General features: G+C 44.1%; 1 protein-coding gene across 1 annotated transcript; it reads right to left on the minus strand.

Moving 5' to 3' along the window:
* Positions 1–3,126: 3,126 nt before the first annotated feature.
* On the minus strand, positions 3,127–11,100 carry LOC311328381 (uncharacterized protein). The gene is made up of 7 exons (XM_084462357.1): positions 11,050–11,100; positions 10,707–10,745; positions 6,333–6,392; positions 5,847–5,987; positions 4,285–4,517; positions 4,013–4,172; positions 3,127–3,435 (listed from the first exon to the last, which is right to left on the minus strand). Exons 3-7 carry the CDS (start codon positions 6,355–6,357, stop codon positions 3,311–3,313), a joined length of 684 nt encoding a protein of 227 aa, XP_084318483.1. The 5' UTR covers positions 6,358–6,392; positions 10,707–10,745; positions 11,050–11,100; the 3' UTR covers positions 3,127–3,310.
* Positions 11,101–14,304: the final 3,204 nt, after the last annotated feature.

The raw sequence follows: 14,304 nt of genomic DNA on the forward strand, positions 1-14,304 counted from the left end.
GTGTACCAGTAGATATGGAGTCAGATGTTGTTGTTGGTATTCTAGTGTACCAGTAGATATGGAGTCAGATGTTGTTGTTGGTATTCTAGTGTACCAATAGAGATGGGGTCAGATGTTGTTGTTGTTGGTATTCTAGTGTACCAGTAGAGATAGAGTCAGATGTTGTTGTTGTTGTTGGTATTCTAGTGAACCAGTAGAGATGGGGTCAGATGTTGTTGTTGTTGGTGTTCTAGTGTACCAGTAGAGATGGAGTCAGATGTTGTTGTTGGTATTCTAGTGTACCAGTAGAGATGGGGTCAGATGTTGTTGTTGTTGGTATTCTAGTGTACCAGTAGAGATGGAGTCAGATGTTGTTGTTGGTATTCTAGTGTACCAGTAGAGATGGAGTCAGATGTTGTTGTTGTTGGTATTCTAGTGTACCAGTAGATATGGAGTCAGATGTTGTTGTTGGTATTCTAGTGTACCAGTAGATATGGAGTCAGATGTTGTTGTTGTTGTTGGTATTCTAGTGTACCAGTAGAGATGGAGTCAGATGTTGTTGTTGTTGGTATTCTAGTGTACCAGTAGAGATGGAGTCAGATGTTGTTGTTGGTATTCTAGTGTACCAGTAGAGATGGGGTCAAATGTTGTTGTTGTTGGTATTCTAGTGTACCAGTAGAGATGGAGTCAGATGTTGTTGTTGTTGGTGTTCTAGTGTACCAGTAGAGATGGGGTCAGATGTTGTTGTTGTTGGTATTCTAGTGTACCAGTAGAGATGGGGTCAGATGTTGTTGTTGTTGGTATTCTAGTGTACCAGTAGAGATGGAGTCAGATGTTGTTGTTGTTGTTGGTATTCTAGTGTACCAGTAGAGATGGGGTCAGATGTTGTTGTTCTAGTGTACCAGTAGAGATGGAGTCAGATGTTGTTGTTGGTATTCTAGTGTACCAGTAGAGATGGAGAGTCAGATGTTATTGTTGGTATTCTAGTGTACCAGTAGAGATGGAGTCAGATGTTGTTGTTGGTATTCTAGTGTACCAGTAGATATGGAGTCAGATGTTGTTGTTGGTATTCTAGTGTACCAGTAGAGATGGGGTCAGATGTTGTTGTTGTTGGTATTCTAGTGTACCAGTAGAGATGGAGTCAGATGTTGTTGTTGGTATTCTGGTGTACCAGTAGAGATGGAGTCAGATGTTGTTGTTGTTGGTATTCTAGTGTACCAGTAGATATGGAGTCAGATGTTGTTGTTGGTATTCTAGTGTACCAGTAGATATGGAGTCAGATGTTGTTGTTGTTGTTGGTATTCTAGTGTACCAGTAGAGATGGAGTCAGATGTTGTTGTTGTTGGTATTCTAGTGTACCAGTAGAGATGGAGTCAGATGTTGTTGTTGGTATTCTAGTGTACCAGTAGAGATGGGGTCAAATGTTGTTGTTGTTGGTATTCTAGTGTACCAGTAGAGATGGAGTCAGATGTTGTTGTTGGTATTCTAGTGTACCAGTAGAGATGGGGTCAGATGTTGTTGTTGGTGTTCTAGTGTACCAGTAGAGATGGAGAGTCAGATGTTGTTGTTGTTGTTGGTGTTCTAGTGTACCAGTAGAGATGGAGTCAGATGTTGTTGTTGTTAGTGTTCTAGTGTACCAGCAGAGATGGAGTCAGATGTTGTTGGTGGTGTTCTAGTGTACTAGTAGAGATGGAGTCAGATGTTGTTGTTGGTATTCTAGTGTACCAGTAGAGATGGGGTCAGATGTTGTTGTTGGTGTTCTAGTGTACCAGTAGAGATGGAGTCAGATGTTGTTGTTGGTGTTCTAGTGTACCAGTAGAGATGGAGAGTCAGATGTTGTTGTTGTTGTTGGTGTTCTAGTGTACCAGTAGAGATGGAGTCAGATGTTGTTGTTGTTAGTGTTCTAGTGTACCAGTAGAGATGGAGTCAGATGTTGTTGGTGGTGTTCTAGTGTACCAGTAGAGATGGAGTCAGATGTTGTTGTTGGTATTCTAGTGTACCAGTAGAGATGGAGTCAGATGTTGTTTTTGTTATTCTAGTGTACCAGTAGAGATGGAGAGTCAGATGTTGTTGTTGTTTGTATTCTAGTGTACCAGTAGAGATGGAGTCAGATGTTGTTGGTGGTGTTCTAGTGTACCAGTAGAGATGGAGTCAGATGTTGTTGTTGTTGTTGGTGTTCTAGTGTACCAGTAGAGATGGAGTCAGATGTTGTTGTTGTTGGTATTCTAGTGTACCAGTAGAGATGGAGTCAGATGTTGTTGTTGTTGGTATTCTAGTGTACCAGTAGAGATGGGGTCAGATGTTGTTGTTGGTATTCTAGTGTACCAGTAGATATGGAGTCAGATGTTGTTGTTGGTATTCTAGTGTACTAATAGATATGGAGTCAGATGTTGTTGTTGGTATTCTAGTGTACCAGTAGATATGGAGTCAGATGTTGTTTTTGTTATTCTAGTGTACCAGTAGAGATGGAGTCAGATGTTGTTGTTGTTGGTGGTGTTCTACCCAGATAGCAAAAAGTCATTGAATCAACATTGAGATATTGTCACGCTGAAGATTGAGATCAACATTGATGTCAGACATTGAAAATAACATTGAAAGTGTTTGCTATGATCAACATTGAAAGAACATTGAATTTTCAATCAATCCCGACAATGAATCAACCTTGATTCAATGACGATATGATCAACATTGAAAGAATGTAGAATTGCATCAACATTGATTCAACTATATTATGCATTGCATTATACATTGAAACAATGTTATTCAAAATAACTAGTAATCAATAATTTTATAGTGTTCGAATTTACTTTCATCCTGTTTCAGCTTTCTCATCTCTAGCTTGACCTTTATTAGTGCCGCTTATATTCCATTTCCAATCTCGTGCTTTCCATACCCAGTTTCTTTCTTTCTATAGTCACAAGTAGCTTGCGCTTGTATATGGCACGTACATCCTGCTACTACATCTGAGACACTACAGGGAACCGACCAAGATATCTTATACAATGCTCTATGAACAAAAAAAGAGCCCATTACTCATTCAGTTATTTATTACAGTACTTTGTTTCAATTATATGAACATTGTACATCGTTTGTACACTTAAGCACACAACATTCACACAAAACATTTCCTGAAACTCCAGGGGACACAAAAACCTGGCATCTGCAAACAGGGTTGTCATACTCAGAAAGGCCGTCGTGCAGAATAAGACGACATGAACAAAAAATAACAAACCCACTCGAAACAGTAGGAAGTGTGAAAGGACGGGAGAGAGCAGCTAAATCACAGATCAACAGGTATGAACTTAATCTGAAGGAATTATACCTAGTCCTTTTAACTCTTAGACTTCTCTTTCCGTCGTACCCCGCCATTCCTCTCTGGTGCGTAACGCAGCCACTTCTGCACTCCATCCCTGTAAGTCAATTCCGTCAGCCTGCGGTCAAATTGACGAGCAGCAACTGAAAAAAAAAAAGAAGTTACAATTTAGTTATTTTTAATTATAATAATAGGGAGAAGAAAGCTGCAGTGGATGCGTTCCAGTGTGTACTGTTTAGTGTACTAGATTTTCAGGCTGCCTTAATTGAGCAATTCACCCATCAACCCACCCTCAAGCCTATCTTCATATAATTGATTCACACCAAGGCCTGATTCATACTCACGTAAGCAACGCAAGCTACGTTATGAGCGTAAGCTCCAATACGACTCTGAGCTTGTGTATTGTCAGATGTAATATATCACCAGTCCAGCAGGGGGGGCAAATAGGTCTATACGGCGAAAACCATGGTGAAAGTTTAGCATCCCTATCGGAAACACAAGGAATTGCATTTGTGCTTGCATCAAGTGACAAATTTCGGCATTACACACGCAAGGAAGTCTTGCGTAGCCTTGCGAAGCTTGCATTGCTTGCGCTTATGTAGAATATGCGTAGAGTATGAATATGTAGAGTATGAATGGGCCCTAATACTCAATTCTGTCTACTCTCTGTGTCTCAGAGGAGTAAAGTACTAATCCTAGTATTTTGAGGTGCAGGCTCACCAAACATGCAGTCCTGCATCAGTGTGTCCTTGAAGGCCCTCTTCTCTCCCTTTCCCACCCAGTTAAAAATGCAGGCTAGAGTGTTTGTCATGGCAGCGGATAGCATTCGTCGGATCATGTTTTCAGAGTTGGTCCCTCCAACTAATGCCAGGCGCGTAATCTTAACAGATTAGAGAGAAAATGGTTAGTGTGCTACAGAGTACTATGTAAATGCACAGAGTATCTACTCATTTATAAATAATTACAAATGTAATGAATTTTAAGTTGTTCACCATCTTTCGACGGACTGCTTCCTCCCTCAGAGCAGCTTCAGCCTCATCAAACTGCTCCTCGTTGGTGAGTGGCAGCACGATGGGGAAGTTGTCTTCTCTCGGTGACACTGGTCCAGCTCCATGAATATTCAGTTTAGCAATCTCAGTCTTTATAAACTGAATGTCACGTGAGATCTGCTTCACCTCCATACATAGCTCCGTAAGAATCTTTGTGTTTCTCATGGCAGCAATGTCTTGGGGGAAAAAAATAATTGGTTTTACATTAAATTTCAAGGATAGATTCACCATTTACACCATTTGTGTAAGTTATATGTAAGCTCTTCAAAAAAGTTCGGAAACATTATTTCAGTCAATCATTTCTCCCCTTTAGTAATAGCAATTGGTGTTGTATTTTATACCGTTGGAAAGCATTATTAGTCACCTTTACAACGAGGTACAACTTGTAAGGATTGTGCATTTGTGGAATGAGCAACACAGCTAAACGTGTGGGTAGCGCCCCCAAAGAATTTGCCAAAATCCCCTCCTCTCCCTCACTACTCCTCTCCCTCTCTCCTGTCCTCCCTCCTCTCCCTCTTATCCTCCATCCCTCTCCTCCCTCCCTGTCCCTCCCTCCTGTCTTCCTTCCCTCCCTCCTATTCTCCCCCCGTCCTCCTTCCCTCCTCTCCTCCCTACTGTCCTCCCTCCCTCCCCCTTGTCCATCCGTTCTTCCCTCCTATCCTCCCTCCTGTCCTCTCCTGTCCTCCCTCCCCCTTGTCCTTCCGTTCTTCCCTCCTATCCTCCCTCCTGTCCTCTCCTGTCCTCCCTCCCTCCTGTCCTCCCTCCCTCCTGTCCTCTCCTGTCCTCCCTCCCTCCTGTCCAATCCGTTCTTCCCTCCTGTCCTCTCCTCCTCCCTTCTGTCCTCCCTCCCTCCCCTCCCCCTCCGTTCTTCCCTCCCGTCCTCTCCTCCCTCCTATCCCCCCTCCCTCCATTCCTATACCAACAGGGGATTTTGGCAAAATACCAACATGTTTAGCTGTGTTGCTCATTCCATGAATACAGGATCCTTAGAGTTTCAAAACACCATACAGCTTGGACAAAATAACAATATAATCACAAAAAAGTTACGTAGTGCAGGTTCAAAGGTGAGATAGGTAGTTTGCTTTTGGCTTTATTTGGTAAAATTGGCATAATATCCTTTCAGCTATCAGTAACAGAAGTGCTCTGAGAATAAACTTGGATCTCCGTGTTTACCGCTGCCTCTGTGTTTTGGACTCAAAGAATGCACCACGCCCAAATGTATTGACCAATCAGGGCCTCTACCTCGCCACACCTACCAGCCATGTTTGGAGGGAGGGACTACATCATGATTGACAGGAGGGAGGGGCGGGTTCTTTTGGAAAAGATGACCAATCGGAGGCCTTGTTGACGTCAAACTACTTACCCCACCTTTAAGTTCTTAAATTTTAAGCCTAAACTCCATGACAAAAAAAAACATGACAAAGATGGGAAAGTCACAAGGGATAGGTTTCTCAGTTCAGAGGGCATCAGTAAGGTTAAGAGCCTGCTCAGAAAAAGGTACTTGCCTTTCAACACTTGGCTTGATTCCCCTCCATATAACCTTCCCGGTGGTGTTTCTGGAGCTGAAGGGGGGTGGGGTGGGGGGCGAGGGGTCAGTTGAGTCAGGCCCGGTGAGCTGAAGCCGTGTGCATAGCTGGCACCGCCGTCTAAAAGATAAGACTCCATTATTAATTGTTTATAAGCAAGTCATGAGAACCAATGCTTCTCGAGCCTAGTGGCCCATAGAGCAGGAGCCTATATCATGTTTCCATAGCGTGAGGCAGCTTGATGGACAAGTACACCCCCTGGACATGAGGCTAGTATGTCGCAGGGACTTACCCCAATCCAACCCTTGATACTGAGTGCCAAGCAGGGAGATATCGGGTACCTTTTTTTTTTTTTAATTCTTTGGTATGACAGGTATGTCAGGGATCAAACTCACAACCTCCCAATCTTAGGGCGGACACTAACCACAAGGCCACTGAGCAACATTTAAGATGAGAAATACATACCATTCCTTGCTTGCTCTGATGGCATAGCGTAGTAGGGGCTGGCGTTACATTTTGGCGTTCCTAGAGAAATAGACAGAAATAACAAAATAAGGCAAATGAACACTATCAAAGTTATCATCCATGAGCACCATATGGCAATTGTACCTAGCTCCATAGGGTTACTTTCCAACTTTAGATAAAGGAGGCCTGTGGGATGAACACACTTGAATACTGAGTGAGTAATTAAAATAATAGTTTACCACCTAACATAAAAAGTCCACATAATAGCCTATTGGTCTACTTAATAACGAGGGTTGCAAGTTGCAACACACACCTGTCATTAGGAGGTGCTGGTCAACTACACAAACACTATAAAAGAATAAAAAAGTTGGCTGACAGACTGAAACGTTGGTCATATGGCAGCTACAGTACATGAGTGTACGCTGACTTAAACCATTGGTCTACTTACCATCATTACAGAGGTCCACTGACCCCAACTCGGCCAAGTAGCTTCCACATAAGCCTACAATGAGAGAATACAAAACATGAACTATGAATGCTGTAACTCGGACAATGGACATTTACATACTGTCAATCCGGAGGTAGTAGTGTGAAGTGGTCCCCTTACCATTATTAGCCTGGCCAAATGACGGAACGTCCTCCGAGTTGCTTCCTCCAGAGGCTAAAAGGGAACAAAAGACATGAATAATGGATGCTTTTGAACACATATCACATGACTGATGTTTTTGACGGAGGAACTAAATGCTTGTAAATTAAAGCTCACATGCAATTACATTTTGTTTCTGCCATTTAATTAGTTATGACATACCACTGCTTGCCTTTGGGGTTGGTGCTGAGGGGTACTGGCTGGATTCTGGCAGCACTGTAGTAACAAGTGGAATTATACATGACAATATGTAGGCTACAGTAGGTGTAGCAGTTAGTGCCATAACTGATAGGTGTCACCACTGTACCTGGAAAATGGACATCAGGTGGCTTGACACATTCTCTTGACACTGCCTGTTTCTTGCTCCTCATCCATGTACACAGGATTTGGCCTGGAAAATAAAAAAATAAACATTCAACGTTCCCAGCAATTGAAATAAGGAGCCCATGTCAGGAGCTCATGGCCTGTTTCTGTAGAATGAGGCAGCTTGATGTTCAAGTACACAGACATTACACTTGTCTAACACAGGACTGACATCCAATCCAACCCTTGAGTCTGAGTGCCAAGCAGGGAAGAATAGACCAATTATTGGTTTAAAAACATTGAGATTGGACGCGCAAGTGCCGGTTGCATGTATGTCCCAACAGATCCCCAAGCCTGTTTTAGGGAGAGCTGGTTTCAGTTCATTCAACCTCCTCCTGTATGTTGACTGGACAGGTGCTGCGCAATGGTGTTGCGCGCCGAGAATCGACGATGTACAAGCTCACAACACACCGTGGATGCGACTGTTGTGAGCTTGTAGGTCTGCTATTCTCGGCCGTTCTCTGCACACAAAACCATCACGCACGGAACTGGGAAAGCAAGCAGACTCTGGTGCCATGGTGAAGTGAAGCGCTCCCTCCGTATGTCTCGGCTATTGACAGCGACTGGAGGCGGGGTTGGAACTTATTTTTAACTTATTGTTTACACACAACAGAAACCAAGGATTATATATTTCAGGAGGGAACAATCAAAGTAAACATCCTAAGCCTTCTTCCTCTACACTGGGGGTGCTGTGACCACTTTTCCATTGCATCTTGTGAGCGGTTGGGTTCTTTTGGTTCCAGCCTGTGCATGCATACTGGTTCTTATCAGTGTGACGTTGTCTGATAAGGTGTCTATTGAGTTAAAATCAGGCCGGATATCGAACCTGACCTCCTAATCTCAGGGTGGACACTCACCACAAAGCGTATAGGTGTAGGCTAATTAACCAACACATTAAACACATTTGGTTGAGGAATTCAACTGTACCTTACTCTTCTTTTCCCACGTGCATCTGCTTCGTCCTCCGAGTCCAGATCAGTGGTTGGACATCAAGTATTCACATACTTTTCTTCATTTCGTTTGGCCTTTTCAAATGAGTCTGTAAAAGAACAAGCAGAAAATAACAGTATGACATTTCTTAATAAGTAGTCATTGTCACAAATTGAATTGACAAGCCTAGATATGGAACAATTCACATCAGACAATAGTAATGCAATTACTACTTACCACAAGTCATCAAGAGCCGGACATTCTCGTATGTGGTCCATCCTTTATGGGGCGTCATATGTTCCTTAAGGGCCTTCGAATAATTTATGTTTCTGGGGGGCCATAACAATGTACCTTCTTTTGGATTGAACCAGCTGGCAAGAACTGTTGCAGCTCCGCCATTTGGAAATAGTGTAACAGCCCAAAGCACCACCTCACTTTCCATTCTGTATACAAAATCAAAATAACAAAAAATAAAATAAAATACTGCTCATCAGATGTCATTAACTCGCTGGGCTGAGCTGGGCTTGACGTGGACTGGGCTTGGCTGGACTGACTGGGCTTCACTGGACTGACTGGGCTTGGCTGGACTGACTGGGCTTGGCTGGACTGACTGGGCTTGGCTGGACTGACTGGGCTTGGCTGGACTTTACTGGGCTGGGCCGCCGGCATGCTACTGCATATGAGCTATTGGAATAGCGATGAGGCCATTTCCCTCTGACTCTGGATACAGAACACATTTACGTTTGATACAACCAAGTTTACCAACCCCAATATTGTCACGCAACTCTCTAACCTTGTATGTACCTATGCATGAGGACTCACAGGGATATGTGTAATATGATTCTTGGTGTCTGAACCTTTTGTACATCACATAGTCTGTATCTTCTGCCTGGACTATATTCTGCACTACTGCAATAGAATCTCCCACCTCAATACAATTATCCCCCTGCTTTGTAGACAAGCTAAAACGACTACTGGAGATCTTTGTGTACTGTACAGCAACACTGAAATATTGGGGGAGTGGACCATCAGTATGAATGTTCTGTAAGACTGGTTCATCTGTTGATAATGGAACCTCAAAATGTGGCTGTTCTGACAACCTTTTGACCACCTGTTGTAGAGGTTGGTGTGGCTTGCGTAAAAGATGCTTTATTTGGCCAAGATAATTCTCAAAAGGGAATCCTGAAACATTATCTAAAGGTCCAAATTGCTTGTATTCATCGGCTAAATGTATAAGCTGGTGTACACTGAACACAATCTCATCCCTGCCATATAACTGTCCAAAGTGTTCCACAAAGGAAATCATCAATCTATGCGCAAATTCAACCATTTGGCCAGAAATTCCTGGAGACAAAAACAAATACATGGCCACTGAAAACAACATGAAGTTGTCATAAAGCTCACTGGGAAGACAATCCTTCAGAACTACAGGGCCCCAGTACAATATGAAGGATCGGAGCTCTGTAGCTTTCCAACGATCCAGCTCATTCAAACCTCTTGGCTTGCGATTGAATTCACAAGGGGTGTGGGAATGTAACCCCCGCAGTTTGCTTGATATACTGTTAACAGTTTGTGAAGGAAGCCTAGTGGCTAGATTGCCCTTTAACCACATATTCAACTGTTTTCTCATCACCCCAAGACAACAGAGGTGCATATAATCAATTGGAAATGAAGAAACCATCTTTACTGTTCCTGTTAAAGGACTGAGTGTTTGTTTCAAGTGATGTTCCTCATCAGTCATATCACAATAACTCGAGTCTGTCCTGAGCCTGACATTTGTTTCAGGATAAGTCATTTTCTTCCTCCACAGACCGTATTGATCACACTTGTCGCATCCTGAATAGCCATTATGTGACTTGACATTCTTAACGAAGGCTCTGGCTGGAGCATCACACACAAATGAGGAAACCAGTACTTTCAATCTCTTACCATTATGAACAACGCCACTAGCCAGTACATTTTTTTTCAGGTCGCTAACAAATTGCTGGACTGACCTGGGCTGGGCTGACCTGGGCTGTACTGGGCTGACCGGGGAAGTACTGGGCTGGGCTGGGCTGACCTGGGCTGGGCTGACCTCAGCTGGACTGGGCTGACCTGGGCTGCCAGTATGCTACTGCATATGAGCTATGCAGGGCTGGACTGGACTGGACTGGACTGACCTGAGCTGGGGCTGGGCTGACCTGAGCTGGGGCTGGGTTGCGGCTGGGCTGACCTGAGCTGAGCTGAGCTGGGGCTAGGGCTAGGTTGGGGCTGGGCTGACCTGAGCTGGGGCTAGGTTAGGGCTGGGCTGGGCTGACCTGAGCTGGGTCTAGGTTGGGGCTGGGCTGACCTGAGCTGGGGTTGGGCTGACCTGAGCTGAGCTGGGGCTGGACTGACCTGGTGCTGGGCTGATGCTGATTAAAAGAGGTAAAGAGAGGTGGTGCTAATTATATTACTTGGCCTTGTAGTGAATCCCCTTGACTTGTAGTAAAATCCTGAAATTAGAGGAAACAAAGCAGAATAAAAAATGATGCATAAACCAACAGTAAAAATATATATCAGCATATATATCTATGCAACAATTGTATGTAAATATCCTATATGAAGCTTTAACTTTACTAGCTAAAGCCAAGTTAGCAACCAAGAAGGCTGGTTAGAGGATACCACTGTTAGCTGACCAAAAACGCACAACAAAGTCATCTATGCACAATTTTACCCAAATATTCCATATAATGCTTTATCTTGACTGTATCAGACCAAATTTGATGTCATTTCTGAAGGATGGTAGAGATTTCTTACGGATTTGTGATTTCTTTGACTCCTCTTCGTATGGGGAAAATAAATGGCCGTTGGAACATTAAATGCAAAAGTTTGGGGACCTCAAGTCCCGTGAGATCTGGTTGGTCTCGCGAGCTGCGCAAGGTGGAGGGAGCACCACACATTGAAACAATGTCAATTCATTGTAGGGCATTTCAACATTGAAAAACCAACATCTATATTAAATTGATTCAACAACACTTTTTCAATCGTTGAAATGGTATCTGTAATAAAACATTGAATTAACATAGATCTTTCAACCTCAACCAAAAAGAACCAATTTGACCAAAATCCAACGTTGAATCAATGTCTTTTGCTATCTGGGTATTGCTGTTGTACACCGACCTGTGGCAGATGTACGCGGCTGTTTCTCATGATTGGTTGGGAGTAGGAGGCTGATCTCAGAGTATGTTCATGCCACCCTTTGGTACTTGAGGACCCCCGCTTTATAGCCTCCTAGCCCCCACCACTTTGGAGAAATGTGGCGTGTACCGGTGCCATAGGTCGGTGTACAACCGCAATAGGTTTACATGATAAACTTTAAATTGCTCGGATTGGCTCGAAACCTATGCACAGTAACAGTACACCATGGAGACATGAACATACTGCAATATCAGCCTCCTAGACCAAGAATCTTTGGAGATATTGACCCGTACACTCACCATGTAAACCTATTGCTGTTGTACACCGACCTGTGGCGGCTGTACGCGGCTGTTTCTCATGATTGGTTGGGAGTAGGAGGCTGATCTCAGAGCATGTTCATGCCAACCTTTGGTACTTGAGGACTCCTGCTTTATAGCCTACTAGCCCCCACCACTTTGGAGAAATATGGCGTGTACCGCCGCCATAGGTTGGTGTACAACCGCAATAGGTTTACATGTTAAAATTAAAATTGCTCGGATTGGCTCGAAACCTATGCACAGTAACAGTACACCATGGAGACATGAACATACTGCAATATCAGCCTCCTAGACCAAGAATCTTTGGAGATATTGACCCGTACACTCACCATGTAAACCTATTGCTGTTGTACACCGACCTGTGGCGGCTGTACGCGGCTGTTTCTCATGATTGGTTGGGAGTAGGAGGCTGATCTCAGAGTATGTTCATGCCACCCTTTGGTACTTGAGGACCCCCGCTTAATAGCCTCCTAGCCCCCACCACTTTGGAGAAATGTGGCGTGTACCGCCGCCATAGGTCGGTGTACAACCGCAATAGGTTTACATGATAAAATTAAAATTGCTTGAATCAACTCAACCCTCTGCACAGTAACAGTACTCCATGGAGACATGAACCTACTGCCATATTAACCTCCTACCCCAAGACACTTTGGAGATATTGCCAACCTAACCCTAACCTAACTAAAAAGCACCGCATAGACAATGCATTGACATGTATCGAAAAATTAACGGAACGTCGTAGAGCTTCACGGATGGTCTCATTTGAAAGCTATCCTAGGAATTAGTGGGATGAGGTGGTGGTTGGGAGAGGCTATGACCTTTTACTCTGGAGATATTGACCCGTACACTCACCATGTAAACCTATTGCTGTTGTACACCGACCTGTGGCGGCTGTATGCGGCTGTTTCTCATGATTGGTTGGGAGTAGGAGGCTGATCTCAGAGTATGTTCATGCCACCCTTTGGTACTTGAGGACCCCCGCTTTATAGCCTCCTAGCCCCCACCACTTTGGAGAAATGTGGCGTGTACCGCCGCTATAGGTCGGTGTACAACCGCAATAGGTTTACATGTTAAAATAAAAATTGCTCGGATTGGCTCGAAACCTATGCACAGTAACAGTACACCATGGAGACATGAACATACTGCAATATCAGCCTCCTAGACCAAGAATCTTTGGAGATATTGACCTGTACACTCACCATGTAAACCTATTGCTGTTGTACACCGACCTGTGGCGGCTGTACGCGGCTGTTTCTCATGATTGGTTGGGAGTAGGAGGCTGATCTCAGAGTATGTTCATGCCACCCTTTGGTACTTGAGGACCCCCGCTTTATAGCCTCCTAGCCCCCACCACTTTGGAGAAATGTGGCGTGTACCGCCGCAATAGGTCGGTGTACAACCGCAATAGGTTTACATGATAAAATTAAAATTGCTTGAATCAACTCAACCCTCTGCACAGTAACAGTACTCCATGGAGACATGAACCTACTGCCATATCAACCTCCTACCCCAAGACACTTTGGAGATATTGCCAACCTAACCCTAACCTAACCAAAAAGCACCGCATAGACAATGCATTGACATGTATCGAAAAATTAACGGAACGTCGTAGAGCTCCACGGATGGTCTCATTTGAAAGCTATCCTAGGAATTAGTGGGATGAGGTGGTGGTTGGGAGAGGCTATGACCTTTCACTCTGGAGATATTGACCCGTACACTCACCATGTAAACCTATTGCTGTTGTACACCGACCTGTGGCGGCTGTACGCGGCTGTTTCTCATGATTGGTTGGGAGTAGGAGGCTGATCTCAGAGTATGTTCCTGCCACCCTTTGGTACTTGAGGACCCCCGTTTTATAGCCTCCTAGCTTCCACCACTTTGGAGAAATGTGGCATGTACCGCCGCCATAGGTCGGTGTACAACCGCAATAGGTTTACATGTTAAAATAAAAATTGCTCGGATTGGCTCGAAACCTATGCACAGTAACAGTACACCATGGAGACATGAACATACTGCAATATCAGCCTCCTAGACCAAGAATCTTTGGAGATATTGACCTGTACACTCACCATGTAAACCTATTGCTGTTGTACACCGACCTGTGGCGGCTGTACGCGGCTGTTTCTCATGATTGGTTGGGAGTAGGAGGCTGATCTCAGAGTATGTTCATGCCACCCTTTGGTACTTGAGGACCCCCGCTTTATAGCCTCCTAGCCCCCACCACTTTGGAGAAATGTGGCGTGTACCGCCGCAATAGGTCGGTGTACAACCGCAATAGGTTTACATGATAAAATTAAAATTGCTTGAATCAACTCAACCCTCTGCACAGTAACAGTACTCCATGGAGACATGAACCTACTGCCATATCAACCTCCTACCCCAAGACACTTTGGAGATATTGCCAACCTAACCCTAACCTAACCAAAAAGCACCGCATAGACAATGCATTGACATGTATCGAAAAATTAACGGAACGTCGTAGAGCTCCACGGATGGTCTCATTTGAAAGCTATCCTAGGAATTAGTGGGATGAGGTGGTGGTTGGGAGAGGCTATGA

The sequence above is a fragment of the Borostomias antarcticus genome (genome assembly GCF_949987555.1).
Source record: "Borostomias antarcticus genome assembly, contig: scaffold_58, whole genome shotgun sequence".
Classification (NCBI taxonomy): domain Eukaryota; kingdom Metazoa; phylum Chordata; class Actinopteri; order Stomiiformes; family Stomiidae; genus Borostomias; species Borostomias antarcticus.

What these genes read in the sequence shown, in the direction of transcription:
- LOC311328381 (XM_084462357.1), bottom strand. Translation starts at nt 6,357, where the DNA reads ATGCCATCAGAGCAAGCAAGGAATG. An exon ending in ATCAGAGCAAGCAAGGAATG is followed by an intron (nt 5,988 to 6,332) that starts GTATGTATTTCT and finishes CTTATCTTTTAG; the next exon opens with ACGGCGGTGCCAGCTATGCA. An exon ending in AAGCAGTCCGTCGAAAGATG is followed by an intron (nt 4,173 to 4,284) that starts GTGAACAACTTA and finishes TAATCTGTTAAG; the next exon opens with ATTACGCGCCTGGCATTAGT.